A 14316-nucleotide genomic window follows, 5' to 3' on the forward strand; every position below is an offset into this window, starting at 1 on the left:
ATCCTAAACCATACTCACCGAACGCCTAATCCACCAAAGCCAACGTCTCCTGCAACAAAAATAAAATAGTAAACCACAATATTCCTCACCTGTCCGCAGAGAATATAATCCATAATGTCCCACGATGACCCTGATCACTTTGAGAGCAGTCACTGATGTGACTGCTCTCAAAGACAGCCGACAATACACTGACAGGAAGTAATCGCTCCTGCAGTGCATCACTGAGCTGCCGTGAGAAAGTTCTCATGCAGCAGTGCCGTAAGTGAGAGCATCGGAGCTGATCAGCTGATGAACCCCGGTGTACTCTCTCATGGCGGCTCAGTGATACACTGCGGGAGCAATTACCTCTTGTTAGTGTATCGCCGGCGGCTGGGTAGAGCAGTCACATCTCCTGATTGTGTAAGTATCTAGACATGGCAAACACCTTCATTTTTCCTTCTCTACATTCTGTGGACAACAGTTTCTTAGAAGTGAAGATTCCCTTTAATTGCTGCTGATGCCATGGCTTATAATTAGCGTTCCGCAATCTTATTTTAATGAAGTGATTATGAGCGCGCTCAGTGAGGCCGTCCTTTGATTAGTCATTTATTATTATTTATGCTGCAATCAGTGACCGTCATGCAGCCGTATTACCATGCAGAAGATGGCGTCCGTGCGTCCTCCCTGCTCAGTCTCCAGCACACGGCTGTTTTGCTATATGATACATATAGATATATTTAGGCTATGTGCACACGTTCAGGATTTCTTGCAGAAAATTCCTGAGAATTCCGGACATTTTCTGCAAGAAATCCGCAAGAAAACCGCGTGCGTTTTTGCCGCGATTTTGCCGTGGTTTTGACGCGTTTTTGCCGCGTTTTTTTCCGGACACTTCCCAATGCATTTTGGAGTGGGAAATCCGCAAAAAAAACGGAAAATTAATGAACATGCTGCGTTTTTTGCCACGATGCGTTTTTTTCGTGGAAAAAAACGCCTCATGTGCACAAAACATGCGGAATTCATTCTAAAAGATGGGATGCTTATTGTATGCGTTTTTTTGCGGTTTTATAGCGTTTTTATCGGGAAAAACCGCGAAAAAAACGTGAAAAAACCGCAACGTGTGCACACAGCCTTAGGCTGCGTGTCCACGATCAGGATGGCCGGCGGTATAGTCGGAGCGGCAAACCCGCTCTGCGGTAAGCCCCGCCCCCTTTCTGGGACGCGATGATGCCGCATGTGTTCATAGCACACATCCGGGATCATCGCTCCCCACCATAGGGCCCTGTGCTATATCTTGCGGCGACGCAGCGTCGCCGCAAGATATACGGACATGCTGCGATCTGAAAAGACGCGCAGCATGTCCGGAGTCGCAGGGCCGCCGCGTGCGTGTTACCACGCATAGTGGAGACGGGATTTCATTCAATCCCCTCCATTATGCTGTAACATCTGGACGCTGCGTGTCTGACGCTGCGGCTCTATGCAGCGTCAGACACGCAGCGTTTCCTGCATGTGGAAACATACCCTTACTGTTTCTATATTGCCCCTTCCTGTGAGTCTCATGTATAAATTCCGGACTTAGGCTATGTGCACACGTTCAGGATTTCTTGCAGAAAATTCCTGAGAAAAACCTGAAATTTTCTGCAAGAAATCTGCATGCGTTTTTTGCGCATTTTTGGTGCGTTTTTTTACCGCGTGTTTGGTGCGTTTTTGATGCGTTTTTTTCCGGACATTTCCCAATGCATTTTATAGTGGGAAATCAGCAAAAAAAAACAAAAACATGGCGAAAAAATGGCGAACTCAGTCGAGGGGTTCAAGAGAGGCCTGGATGTCTTCCTGGAGCAGAACAATATTGTATCATACAATTATTAGGTTCTGTAGAAGGACGTAGATCTGGGTATTTATTATAATGGAATATAGGCTGAACTGGATGGACAAATGTCTTTTTTCGGCCTTACTAACTATGTTACTATGTTACTATGTTAAAAACGCAAAATTAATGAACATGCTGCGTTTTTTACATGTGCACAAAAATTGCAGAATTCATTCTAAATGATAGGATGCATATTGTATGTTTTTTTTGCAGTTTTATAGCGTTTTAATCGCGAAAAAAACACGCGAAAGATCAGCAACGTGTGCACACAGCCTAGACCTTTTTCATGCAGAAACATACACAGCCATACATGGCACATACACATAGACGCACACACATTACATTGTACACAAACATGTACAGCATTGTGCAAACGTTTTAGGCAGGTGAAGAAAAAATTGCTGCAAGTTTGGAAGCTTTTAAAAATAGAAGTGTTAATAGTTTATTTTTAACAATCAACGAAACGCAAATTGGAGGAGCAAAAAAGAAAACTAAATTGAATCCGTATTTGGTGACCGCCCTATGACGTCATCTGTTCTTCTCGGAAGTTGTCGCTTACTCAGTGTTTGAAGGTTCTCTGCAGGGAGGTTGTTCCAAACATCTTGGAGGACTGACCCCAGATCTTCTGTGTATGAGGCTTGTGTGGATCCTTCTGTCTCTCCATGTGATCCCACACAGACTGGATGAGGTGAGATCAGGGCTCTGCGGGGGCCGGGTCATCACTCCCAGGACTCTTCGTCCTTAATAGCCTTGATATCCTCAATGCTGAGAAATCCCGGCAGATACTTATCCATCGTGTAATCAGCTATCAAGGAGGCGTCTGATTGGCTCCAAATTTATTCTGCAGAGACCAGGTCTCAGAGATGTTCCCACCAAATATCAGTAACAACACATCTAATCCACACAGGGAAAGAAATCACCATGGATGTCCATAAATTAAAGAGAACATACCAGCAGGATTTTGCAAAGTAAAGTACACACATAGCCATATTGGTGCTGATTAAAATGATACCTGCGGTGAGGGAATCCGTCTTGTGGTTTTTGTGTGATCTTTGTGTGAAGTTTTGATGTAAGGATACCTTCGCGCCTCGCGGCAGGCTGAGGGCAGGGTGTTTTCTTGATGCTCTGGTCACTTATTCATCCTCCTTTTGAATGACCTGTCTCTGATCCGTCAGTAACCTGCCTCCTATTTTACTTTGCACCACCCTCTCTTCTCTTGGTGATAGAGGTAGCAGGAGGGACGAGGAGGGGGTTGTATATAGATCTCCACTGTGGAGAGGGGAGAAAGCTTGTGAAGTTTCAGGAAGGAGGTGGTGTGGCATACAGATCAGCAGTGGTGAGGGGAGAAAGTATATACAGTGGTTTGGAGAGCAGAGAAAACAGGCTATAGATGTTTCCACAAGAAAAAATCTGAAACTTGGATCGGGCTGCATGGGTCTGAAAATGAATGAAGATTGTAGACTAAAACTTTGTGAAATGTTATTAACTAAAGGCGGCCAACCTGAGAAAGTCACATCTCTAAGTTATCCCCTTTGCTCATAATCTGCGCATGCGTCACCCACTGCGCGAGATGTTTTGAGCAGCGGTGATATATTTCTTCCCTTCTGAATTTTGAGGAACGTTTCTTCACAGCTGGCGCTGACCTGTAGGTCATCAAAGATTGGGATATGGCGACCACTCCGACCACTAAACAAAAGTGTCAGGTGTCACATTATGTTCCACAAGTTTCTCCCTTTTTTATTCTGTGGATCGACATGTCCTACTTTGCTCATTTATTTGGATCAAACTCGCAAAGAAATTCACTTTTTAATCTGATGCAAATTAGGTTTTGAAGTGCACGGGGGGCATATCGGTGCACTTGTGGTCTTTGGCTCCTCTTTAACGCCCCTCACCAGTGCCGTGCTCGCCTCTTGACTGACAGTAGAGAGCAGAGATGACGTCCCGCACCAGAGCCTCTGTCTCCGATGTCAATCAAGAAGCGGATGTGGTGCCAGAGTGGGGAAGCAAAGAGGAGCTGAGGACCACAAATGCGCTGATACGCCCACTAGTGCACTTGCAGGCCTAATTTGCATAGGGTCAGAACATTAATTTTTGGGTTTTTTAGCCCTGGATAACAGCCGAACAGGTATTGTTGGAAATGTGTTTCCCTGTCCTATCCTGCAGAACCTCGGATTTCCTATGTATGTTTTTACGGACAGTGGCCCTTTAAAAAAAAAAAAAGTCTAAAGGGCTCCCTTTATAAGTGAGTAAATGCCGTCCAGAGAAGAAGAGCTGTGAGTTCATCCTTTATTATCAGTAACTATCAGGTCATTCCGTGTGCTCTTAACCACCAGGTCCATTGTTGTCCTGACCACCAGGTCATAACAGTACAGGTGGCCCAAAGTACTAATGCATCTCAATAGAGGGATAAGAGAAGTTCTGAGACCATTTTTTTTTCTTTGCAGTGTGTTTTGTCTCTTTTTTCCCCTTTACTTCTGGGTGGTTCAGGACACTGGTGTAAACATGGACATTCAAGGTCTGTCCTCTTGGATGGATAATCTCACTACAAGGATACAAAACATTCAAGATTTTGTGGTTCAGAATCCGATGTCAGAGCCTAGGATTCCAATTCCTGATTTGTTTTTTGGTGATAGATCTAAGTTCTTGAATTTCAAAAATAATTGTAAATTGTTTCTTGCCTTGAAACCTCGCTCCTCAGGTGACCCTGTTCAACAAGTAAAGATCATTATTTCTTTGTTACGTGGTGACCCTCAAGACTGGGCATTTTCCCTTGCGCCAGGAGATCCGGCATTGCGTGATGTTGATGCGTTTTTCCTGGCGCTTGGATTGCTTTATGACGAACCTAATTCAGTGGATCAGGCAGAGAAAATCTTGCTGGCTTTGTGTCAGGGTCAGGATGAAGCGGAGATATATTGTCAGAAGTTTAGGAAGTGGTCTGTGCTCACTCAGTGGAATGAATGTGCCCTGGCAGCAATCTTCAGAAAGGGTCTCTCTGAAGCCCTTAAGGATGTCATGGTGGGGTTTCCCATGCCTGCTGGTCTGAATGAGTCTATGTCCTTGGCCATTCAGATCGATCGACGCTTGCGTGAGCGTAAAGCTGTGCACCATTTGGCGGTACTATCTGAGCATGGGCCTGAGCCTATGCAGTGTGATAGGACTTTGATCAGAGCTGAACGGCAGGAACACAGACGTCGGAATGGGCTATGTTTTTACTGTGGTGATTCCACTCATGCTATCTCCGATTCTCCTAAGCGCACTAAGCGGTTCGCTAGGTCTGCCACCATTGGTACGGTACAGTCGAAATTTCTTTTGTCCGTTACTTTGATCTGCTCTTTGTCTTCCTATTCTGTTATGGCATTTGTGGATTCAGGCGCTGCCCTGAATTTGATGGACTTAGAGTTTGCCAGGCGCTGTGGTTTTTTCTTGGAGCCCTTGCAGTATCCTATTCCATTGAGAGGAATTGATGCTACGCCTTTGGCCAAGAATAAGCCTCAGTACTGGACCCAATTGACCATGTGCATGGCTCCTGCACATCAGGAGGATATCCGCTTTCTGGTGTTGCATAATCTGCATGATGTGGTCGTTTTGGGGTTGCCATGGCTACAGGTTCATAATCCAGTATTGGACTGGAAATCTATGTCTGTGTCCAGCTGGGGTTGCCAGGGGGTACATGGTGATGTTCCATTTTTGTCTATTTCGTCTTCCACTCCTTCTGAAGTTCCAGAGTTTTTATCGGATTATCGGGATGTATTTGATGAGCCCAAAACCAGTGCCCTACCTCCTCATAGGGATTGCGATTGTGCTATTAGATTCCTGGTAGTAAGTTTCCTAAGGGCCGATTGTTCAATTTATCTGTGCCAGAACACGCCGCTATGCGGAGTTATATAAAGGAATCCTTGAAGAAAGGCCATATTCGCCCGTCGTCATCACCGTTAGGAGCAGGGTTCTTTTTTTGTGGCCAAGAAGGATGGTTCTTTGAGACCTTGTATTGATTACCGCCTTCTTAATAAAATTACAGTCAAATTTCAGTATGCTTTGCCGTTGCTGTCTGATTTGTTTGCTCGTATTAAAGGGGCTAGTTGGTTCACCAAGATAGATCTTCGAGGGGCGTATAATCTTGTGCGTATTAAACAAGGCGATGAATGGAAAACAGCATTTAATACGCCCGAGGGCCATTTTGAGTACCTGGTTATGCCATTCGGGCTTTCCAATGCTCCATCAGTATTTCAGTTCTTTATGCATGACATCTTCCGTGAGTACCTGGATAAATTCCTGATTGTGTATTTGGATGATATTTTGGTCTTTTCGGATGATTGGGAATCTCATGTGAAGCAGGTCAGAATGGTGTTCCAGGTCCTTCGTGCGAATTCCTTGTTTGTGAAGGGGTCAAAGTGTCTCTTTGGAGTTCAGAAGGTTTCATTTTTGGGGTTCATTTTTTCCCCTTCTACTATCGAGATGGACCCTGTTAAAGTCCAGGCCATTTACGATTGGACTCAGCCGACATCTGTGAAGAGCCTGCAAAAGTTCCTGGGCTTTGCTAATTTTTACCGGCGCTTCATCGCTAATTTTTCTACTGTTGCTAAACCGTTGACTGATTTGACCAAGAAGGGTGCCGATGTGGTCAATTGGTCTTCTGCAGCTGTAGAGGCTTTTCAGGAGTTGAAGCGTCGTTTTTCTTCTGCCCCTGTGTTGTGCCAGCCAGATGTTTCACTCCCGTTTCAGGTTGAGGTTGATGCTTCTGAGATTGGAGCAGTGGCTGTTTTGTCGCAAAGAGGTTCTGATGGCTCAGTGATGAAGCCATGTGCTTTCTTTTCTAGAAAGTTTTCGCCTGCTGAGCGTAACTATGATGTCGGTAATCGTGAGTTGTTGGCCATGAAGTGGGCATTCGAGGAGTGGCGTCATTGGCTGGAAGGAGCCAAGCATCGCGTGGTGGTCTTGACAGATCACAAGAATTTGACCTATCTTGAGTCTGCCAAACGGTTGAATCCGAGACAGGCTCGATGGTCGTTATTTTTCTCCCGTTTTGATTTTGTGGTTTCGTACCTTCCGGGCTCTAAGAATGTGAAGGCTGATGCCCTGTCAAGGAGTTTTGTGCCTGACTCTCCGGGTGTTTCTGAGCCGGCGGGTATTCTCATCTCCCCTGATTTGCGGCGGGTGCTGCAAAAATTTCAGGTTGATAGACCTGACCGTTGCCCAGCGGAGAAACTGTTTGTCCCTGATAGATGGACTAGTAGAGTTATCTCTGAGATTCATTGTTCAGTGTTGGCTGGGCATCCTGGAATCTTTGGTACCAGAGATTTGGTGGCTAGATCCTTCTGGTGGCTGTCTTTGTCACGGGATGTGCGTTCTTTTGTGCAGTCCTGTGGGACTTGTGCTCGGGCTAAGCCCTGCTGTTCTCGTGCCAGTGGGTTGCTTTTGCCCTTGCCGGTCCCGAAGAGGCCCTGGACGCATATTTCTATGGATTTTATTTCGGATCTCCCCGTCTCTCAAAAGATGTCTGTCATTTGGGTGGTTTGTGATCGCTTTTCTAAAATGATCCATTTGGTACCTTTGTCTAAATTGCCTTCCTCCTCTGATTTGGTGCCATTATTTTTCCAGCATGTGGTTCGTTTACATGGTATCCCGGAGAACATCGTTTCTGACAGAGGTTCCCAGTTTGTTTCGAGGTTTTGGCGATCCTTTTGTGCTAGGATGGGCATTGATTTGTCTTTTTCCTCGGCTTTCCATCCTCAGACAAATGGCCAGACCGAACGAACTAATCAAACTTTGGAAACATATCTGAGATGCTTTGTTTCTGCTGATCAGGATGATTGGGTGTCCTTTTTGCCGTTGGCTGAGTTCGCCCTTAATAATCGGGCCAGCTCGGCTACTTTGGTTTCGCCGTTTTTCTGCAATTCTGGTTTCCATCCTCGTTTCTCTTCAGGGCAGGTTGAGTCTTCGGACTGTCCTGGTGTAGATACTGTGGTGGACAGGTTGCAGCAGATTTGGACTCATGTGGTGGACAATTTGACATTGTCCCAGGAGAAGGCTCAACGTTTCGCTAACCGCCGGCGCTGTGTGGGTCCCCGACTTCGTGTTGGGGATTTGGTTTGGTTGTCGTCTCGTTATGTTCCTATGAAGGTTTCCTCTCCTAAGTTTAAGCCTCGTTTCATTGGTCCGTATAAGATTTCTGAGGTTATCAATCCTGTGTCATTTCGTTTGGCCCTTCCTGCTTCCTTTGCCATCCATAATGTGTTCCATAGGTCGTTATTGCGGAGATACGTGGCGCCTGTGGTTCCATCCGTTGATCCTCCTGCCCCGGTGTTGGTTGAGGGGGAGTTGGAGTATGTGGTGGAGAAGATTTTGGATTCTCGTGTTTCGAGACAGAAACTCCAGTACCTGGTCAAGTGGAAGGGTTATGGTCAGGAAGATAATTCCTGGGTTTTTGCCTCTGATGTTCATGCTGCCGATCTGGTTCGTGCCTTTCATTTGGCTCATCCTGGTTGGCCTGGGGTCTCTGGTGAGGGTTCGGTGACCCCTCCTCAAGGATGGGGGGGGTATTGTTGTGAATTCTGTTGTCGGGCTCCCTCCTGTGGTCATGAATGGTACTTCAGCTGGTTCTGTCCATGGACTTCCTCTGGTGGGTGTTTCTGAGTTTCCTTCCACAGGTGACGAGGTTAATGCGTTAGCTGCTGCTCTATTTAACTCCACTTAGATCTTTGCTCCAGGCCACCTGTCAATGTTCCAGTATTGGTCTAGTTCACTCCTGGATCGTTCTAGTGACCTGTCTTCCCAGCAGAAGCTAAGTTCCAGCTTGTATTTCTTTGGTTTGCTATTTTTCTGTCCAGCTTGCTATTATTATTGTTGTCTTGCTTGCTGGAAGCTCTGGGACGCAGAGGGAGCGCCTCCGCACCGTGAGTCGGTGCGGAGGGTCTTTTTGCGCCCTCTGCGTGGTCTTTTTGTAGGTTTTTGTGCTGACCGCAAAGTAACCTTTCCTATCCTGTTCAGTAAGTCGGGCCTCACTTTGCTAAATCTATTTCATCTCTGTGTTTGTATTTTCATCTTACTCACAGTCATTATATGTGGGGGGCTGCCTTTTCCCTTGGGGAATTTCTCTGAGGCAAGGTAGGCTTATTTTTCTATCTTCAGGGCTAGCTAGTATCTTAGGCTGTGCCGAGTTGCATAGGGAGCGTTAGGCGCAATCCACGGCTATTTCTAGTGTGTTTGATACGATTAGGGATTGCGGTCAGCAGAGTTCCCACGTCCAAGAGCTCGTCCTTTATTAACAATAACTATCAGGTCATTCCGTTAGCTCTTAACCACCAGGTCCATTGTTGTCCTGACTACCAGGTCATAACAGTTTCTCCCGCCACTGCTGCTTCATCACTTCTTGCCATTGCCGTTAATAAGCATATGATTATCCCCTTATGCGTTCTTACAAGCCGGGCTGGTTTCTCCATGGGTGATTGTCAATACCAGCGTCTATAGTGAAGGGAAAAGGAGCCGAGCTGCAAACGGTTCTGGAATACAAATGGCCAGATTAGGACATTTTCCTCGGATCACACGCATCAAGGTTTAATATTGTTACCATAGTGATAGAACATTCACGTTGGACGGAATGATGATTGCTTCATTGATACAATTGACCACGCAGATTAATAAGGCCTGAGCGGCACAATATCTGCCATGCGTTGCCGCATGCCTTCAGATGGTGTGTGGGCTTCATGGATAAGACCACATCGGCAAATTCTAGAATGAATCTGACATTTTTTTATGTAATTAATTTCTTAATATAGTTTTCTAGAAGCTTCATGTCCCAAGTATAGTTATAGATAAAAGACACAATTCTGGCTGCCTTCAGCCACCACTAGGGGGAGACTATGAGTTTACTGAATACTGTATATACATATAATGCAAGTGGATAACAGTATGCAGTAAGCTATTATGCTGATTCCAGTGATGGATCACTTACTGAGCTGCTTGCTGGCATTTTTACGGAATCTGTTACGATGCAGATGTAGCAGTGCTCAAATGCTGAGCACTATGCAACCCCACCAACAACACTGATTGACAGCTGTCTGTGTACACTGTTGTCGTAGAAAACATTAAAATCCATAACCCATCTCCAGGGAGGAGGCATTCACCCCCCTCCTCTCTCACACTGAATCTCTCCAGGAGAAAAGAGCTTACCATCTAAACCTCTTTGAAGTAGAATTGCACAGTTGACATATGGGAAGTGAGGAAATGACGTATGGCTGAGAAGTGAAAAAACAAATTAAGACTCCTACAGAGTACAGGTAATTAAAGAGGAAAGATCTTTTCTGAGGCCCAGATTATAAAGGCACATGTGTTTGCACATAGATGGAGAAATGGAGAAGTCTCTTTTGTGCCTAGGAAGCATATCCTAATTTGAAAGGAAACATTACATCTGCAGCCATTCGGTTTGGTGCTGATGGGAAGTTATGAATATTGAGGTTTGTATAGATCCGATATTGATGGGACATGCGTTTTAAACTTCAGGACTAATAGGGGAAGAATATGCATATTTTTTCATAACTGTGACATATGCCTAAAAGCATATGAAAATCAATAGTGACCAGATCGCTGAAATAGCCATGCTTTGTTTCCTATCTATGGAAAGCTAAAAATCGCGTATTCCTGTACATAGGAGCAGTATTATAGTAGTTATATTCTTGTACATAGGGGCAGTATTATAGTAATTATATTCTTATACATAGGAGCAGTATTATAGTAGTTATATTCTTGTACATAGGAGCAGTATTATAGTAGTTATATTCTTATACATAAGGGCAGTATTATAGCCGTTAGATTCTTATCCATAGGGGCAGTATTATAGTAGTTATATTCTTGTAAATAGGGGCAGTATTATAGTAGTTATATTCTTGTACATAGGGGGCAGTATTATAGTAGTTATATTCTTGTACATAGGGAGCAGTATTATAGTAGTTATATTCTTGTATATATGGGGCAGTATTAAAGTAGTTATATTCTTGTACATAGGAGCAGTATTATAGTAGTTATATTCTTATACATAGAGGACAGTATTATAGTAGTTATATTCTTGTACATAGGGAGCAGTTGTCACGATTCCTCCGCTCATAGTGTCTGGGACTCCGTGATGGACAGCTCTGTCATCCTATCCTGTGCTGAACTGTCAGTGCTTTGATTGACAGCTCGGTTGACCTATGTGAGTATAGAAAGGTGCTCCATGTTCTTGGTAACTGCCTGAACTGTCTGGCCCAGATCACGGCCAGTCAAAAGCTTGTTCTAAGCTTGTGCTCCCTGGTGTGTGTTTGCCTGTTCCCTGTGCTATAAGTTCTGATCTGCTGCTCTGACCTTTGGACCGTGTTCAGACTACCCCTTTGCTTCTGATATTCCGCTGCTGACTTTTGACCATATTCTGATTACCCGCTTGTTAGTGCCCCTTTGCTTATCCGCTGTTTCTTTGGTATTCTGTCCCTGGCATGTGACCTGGCTTCCGATTTCGTATTTTCCCTTGGTTTACTACGCACTCTTTTGGTATTGACTCCGGAACGTCTGACCTCGCTGACTCACGGCCTGGCTCTGGGTTGTGACTAGCGTCACATCAGTATTACGGTATTGAGGCATAATGGAAGGAACATTTAAGAGAATAAATTCCTTTTTTTAAGAATGACATTACCTTTAGCTGTTTACTTTATTATTGTTGTTGATGTCAGATGTGACTGAATTTAGATTTTCTTTCGGATGATTAAACTAGGATCAATAGTGCAGGTGCCGCCATTACATGTTTTGGTAATATTGGCAATATTTTTCCATTTTGTATCCTTCAAGGAACCCAGCTGCATTTTTCTTTGCACTAACACAAATACCCCAGGAGTCTACTATGTCCCCCTGTGCCTGGCACAGAGCGTTCGGTCTAGATGTGCAGAACATAAGGTCAGACTTTAGTTTGCAGGTGATTGTTTGCTTCCTCGGGGATCTGTAAATATCAAATGCAGGTGCTGGGAGAGATGGTATTTAGCGGTACTACGCTGATATGTGCCAACACAACAAGTTGACATTATCATCCTCTATGAGAATCTAAAGATTTACCTCTTCCCTAAATGTTCCGAGTCTTCTTCAGACATGTCCAGTACACTAAGTCGGGACTTACTCTTCCATCTGGACTATCCTCCGTTTGTTGGGGACCATTTATTTACATCAAGTTGTTGTGATTTAGTCAATTACTGCAAAAGGGTAAAGGAATTAAAGCTACGGAGAATCCTGGCTCTAGTGCTGCTCCTTTTATTCCCTTGGCTTGTACAAACCTTGGTTTTGAGCTCTCAGATGAAGTTCAGTTATGATGTCCAGTAGTTTGGTGGCCCTGACTTGCTGTTCATTTCTATAGAAGTCACGGGTGTCCACTGGTTTCATGACTCAGGTCTTCTTTGCTATTCATTAGCTTAATTGGTCAGGTAGTGCCTGGTGTCCATTGATCTTGTGTCTCAAGCAGTCCCTGACATTCGGTGGTTTTCTGTCTCGGCCACTCCCTGGTGCCCAATGGTTTGGTGCCTCACGCAGTCCCTAGTGTTTAGTGGTTTTGTCCCTCAAGCAGTCCTTGATATCTAGTGGTTAAATGCGAAGTATCAACCACTGAGGACTTTCAATTCTAAATATTTTTCTAAGTAACAAGACAAATGAATATCAGGGTCTACCTGACCCAAACAACCACTGAAGACCTAGACATGACAGACTGTCTGAGCTACTAAACCATAACACACCAGGGACTGCCTGTGCCACAAAACCACTGGACAAAAGGGAATGGCTGAACCCAAAAACCATTGGACACAAGGGACTTCATGAGGCCCCAAAAGACTAGATAGTTCCTGATGTTCAAGGATTTTGTGGCTCAGGCAGTTCGTGGCATCTAATTGTTTTGTGGCTCAGGAAGTCCCGAGAGTCCAGTAGTTTTGTGGATCAAGCAGTCTTTGTCATCAGACAGTCTCCTATGTCCAGTGGCATTATGTCACAGGTAGTACCTGGTGTCTAGTGGTTTGTGTCACACTGGTGTACAGGTATTTTGAGGATCAGGCAGTCCCTCATGTCCAGGGGATTATTGGCTCAGGCAGTCCCTGGCATCCAATGCCTTTGTTGCTGAGATAGTCCTTGACATCCATGGATTTTGTGGCTGTCAGTCCCTGGGACCCTGGTATTGTGGCACTGGCTGTAACTTAAGTTTAGTGATTTTGTTTCTCAGGCCTTCCCTGGTGTCCACTGGTCTAAATAGATTCTCCCCCACCCCTTCAAATTATCGATGGCTGGTTTTCATTGAGTTTTCTTTAGCTTTAGAGTCCTTTGAAGTCATGTTTTTGTGGCTCAGGAGCTACTTAGATTCTGTTGGCCAAGTCAATTACTAGTTTTAAGTGATCTGGTGCTCCAGACTATCCCAGATATCAATAGACCCATGAAACTGGTCTCTAGTGGCTTTGTGCCTAAAGCCATTTCAGATGTCCACAGGATTTTGGCATGAGAACTGTTACTTGGTGTCCAAAGCTGCCCACTTTGTGCAATGGTTTTTTTGTCTTTAGGAGGTATCTTCAGAACTTCAATTCATTCTGAGTTTCATCCTTAATTATGCCTTTTTAATGCCTTATCAACTGGGTTTACAAGAGTGTGAATGTGTTACCAGCCTCCCTCTTTTATATTGGGGCTTATGGTGCCGATCAGGTGGTAAGAGGGCTCATGGGTCAAGACGGAAGTTAGGTAGTCACGGCCTACTGTATGGTATAATAAGTTACCCCCAGAGCTCACCCTCCACTAAAATAGTTATAGTGTTCTTTGAATTATCATAAGCTTTTTTTTCTTTTACTATAGGAGAAATTTGAGGGTCTTTTCCGAGCATATGACGACTGTGTGACCTTACAACTGTTCAAGAGCTTCCGAAGAGTACGAATAAACTTCAGCAACCCTAAGGCAGCGGCGCGAGCGAGGATAGAGCTACACGAGACACAGTTTAGAGGGAAGAAATTAAAACTTTATTTCGCACAGGTAAACTGTATTACTGTACATCACGTTTGACATTTTTGAAAATCTTTTGAATATCTCTTTTTAAATACAATCTCATCCATGATTGAGATTTTTTTCAATTACGTCCATTTTTTTTTTGCATATGTCTTACAAATTTTTATAATGTCATACACAGGTCCAAAAGACAGAGACAGATGGAGACAAACTCCACCTGGCACCCCCACAACCTGCTAAACAATTCCTCATCTCTCCTCCTGTGTCCCCTCCGGTTGGGTGGAAGCCGATAGATGACGCTACACCAGTAATCAATTACGATCTCCTTTATGCAGTTGCTAAGTTAGGCCCAGGTAAGCAATAAAATGTTTACTTCTGCAATGGCAGCCTGCCAAGATATAGGGTCAGACAAGGTGAACACTGAGACAGATAATCGAATAGATAAGTTCAGGGTGGGCAGAAATTAGTATAGGCTGCTCACTTGTTCT

General features: G+C 44.5%; 1 protein-coding gene across 2 annotated transcripts in view; it reads left to right on the forward strand.

Moving 5' to 3' along the window:
- The window catches only part of RCAN2 (regulator of calcineurin 2), a 124288-nt gene that overhangs the window by 86104 nt on the left and 23868 nt on the right, over window positions 1-14316 (forward strand). For both annotated transcript variants that reach the window (XM_069728206.1, XM_069728208.1), the window contains 2 exons: window positions 13682-13855; window positions 14010-14181. In XM_069728206.1, the coding sequence (XP_069584307.1) occupies window positions 13682-13855; window positions 14010-14181 (346 nt within the window). The remainder of the gene's footprint in view (window positions 1-13681; window positions 13856-14009; window positions 14182-14316) is intronic.

The sequence above is a fragment of the Ranitomeya imitator genome, chromosome 5 (assembly GCF_032444005.1).
Source record: "Ranitomeya imitator isolate aRanImi1 chromosome 5, aRanImi1.pri, whole genome shotgun sequence".
NCBI lineage: Eukaryota > Metazoa > Chordata > Amphibia > Anura > Dendrobatidae > Ranitomeya > Ranitomeya imitator.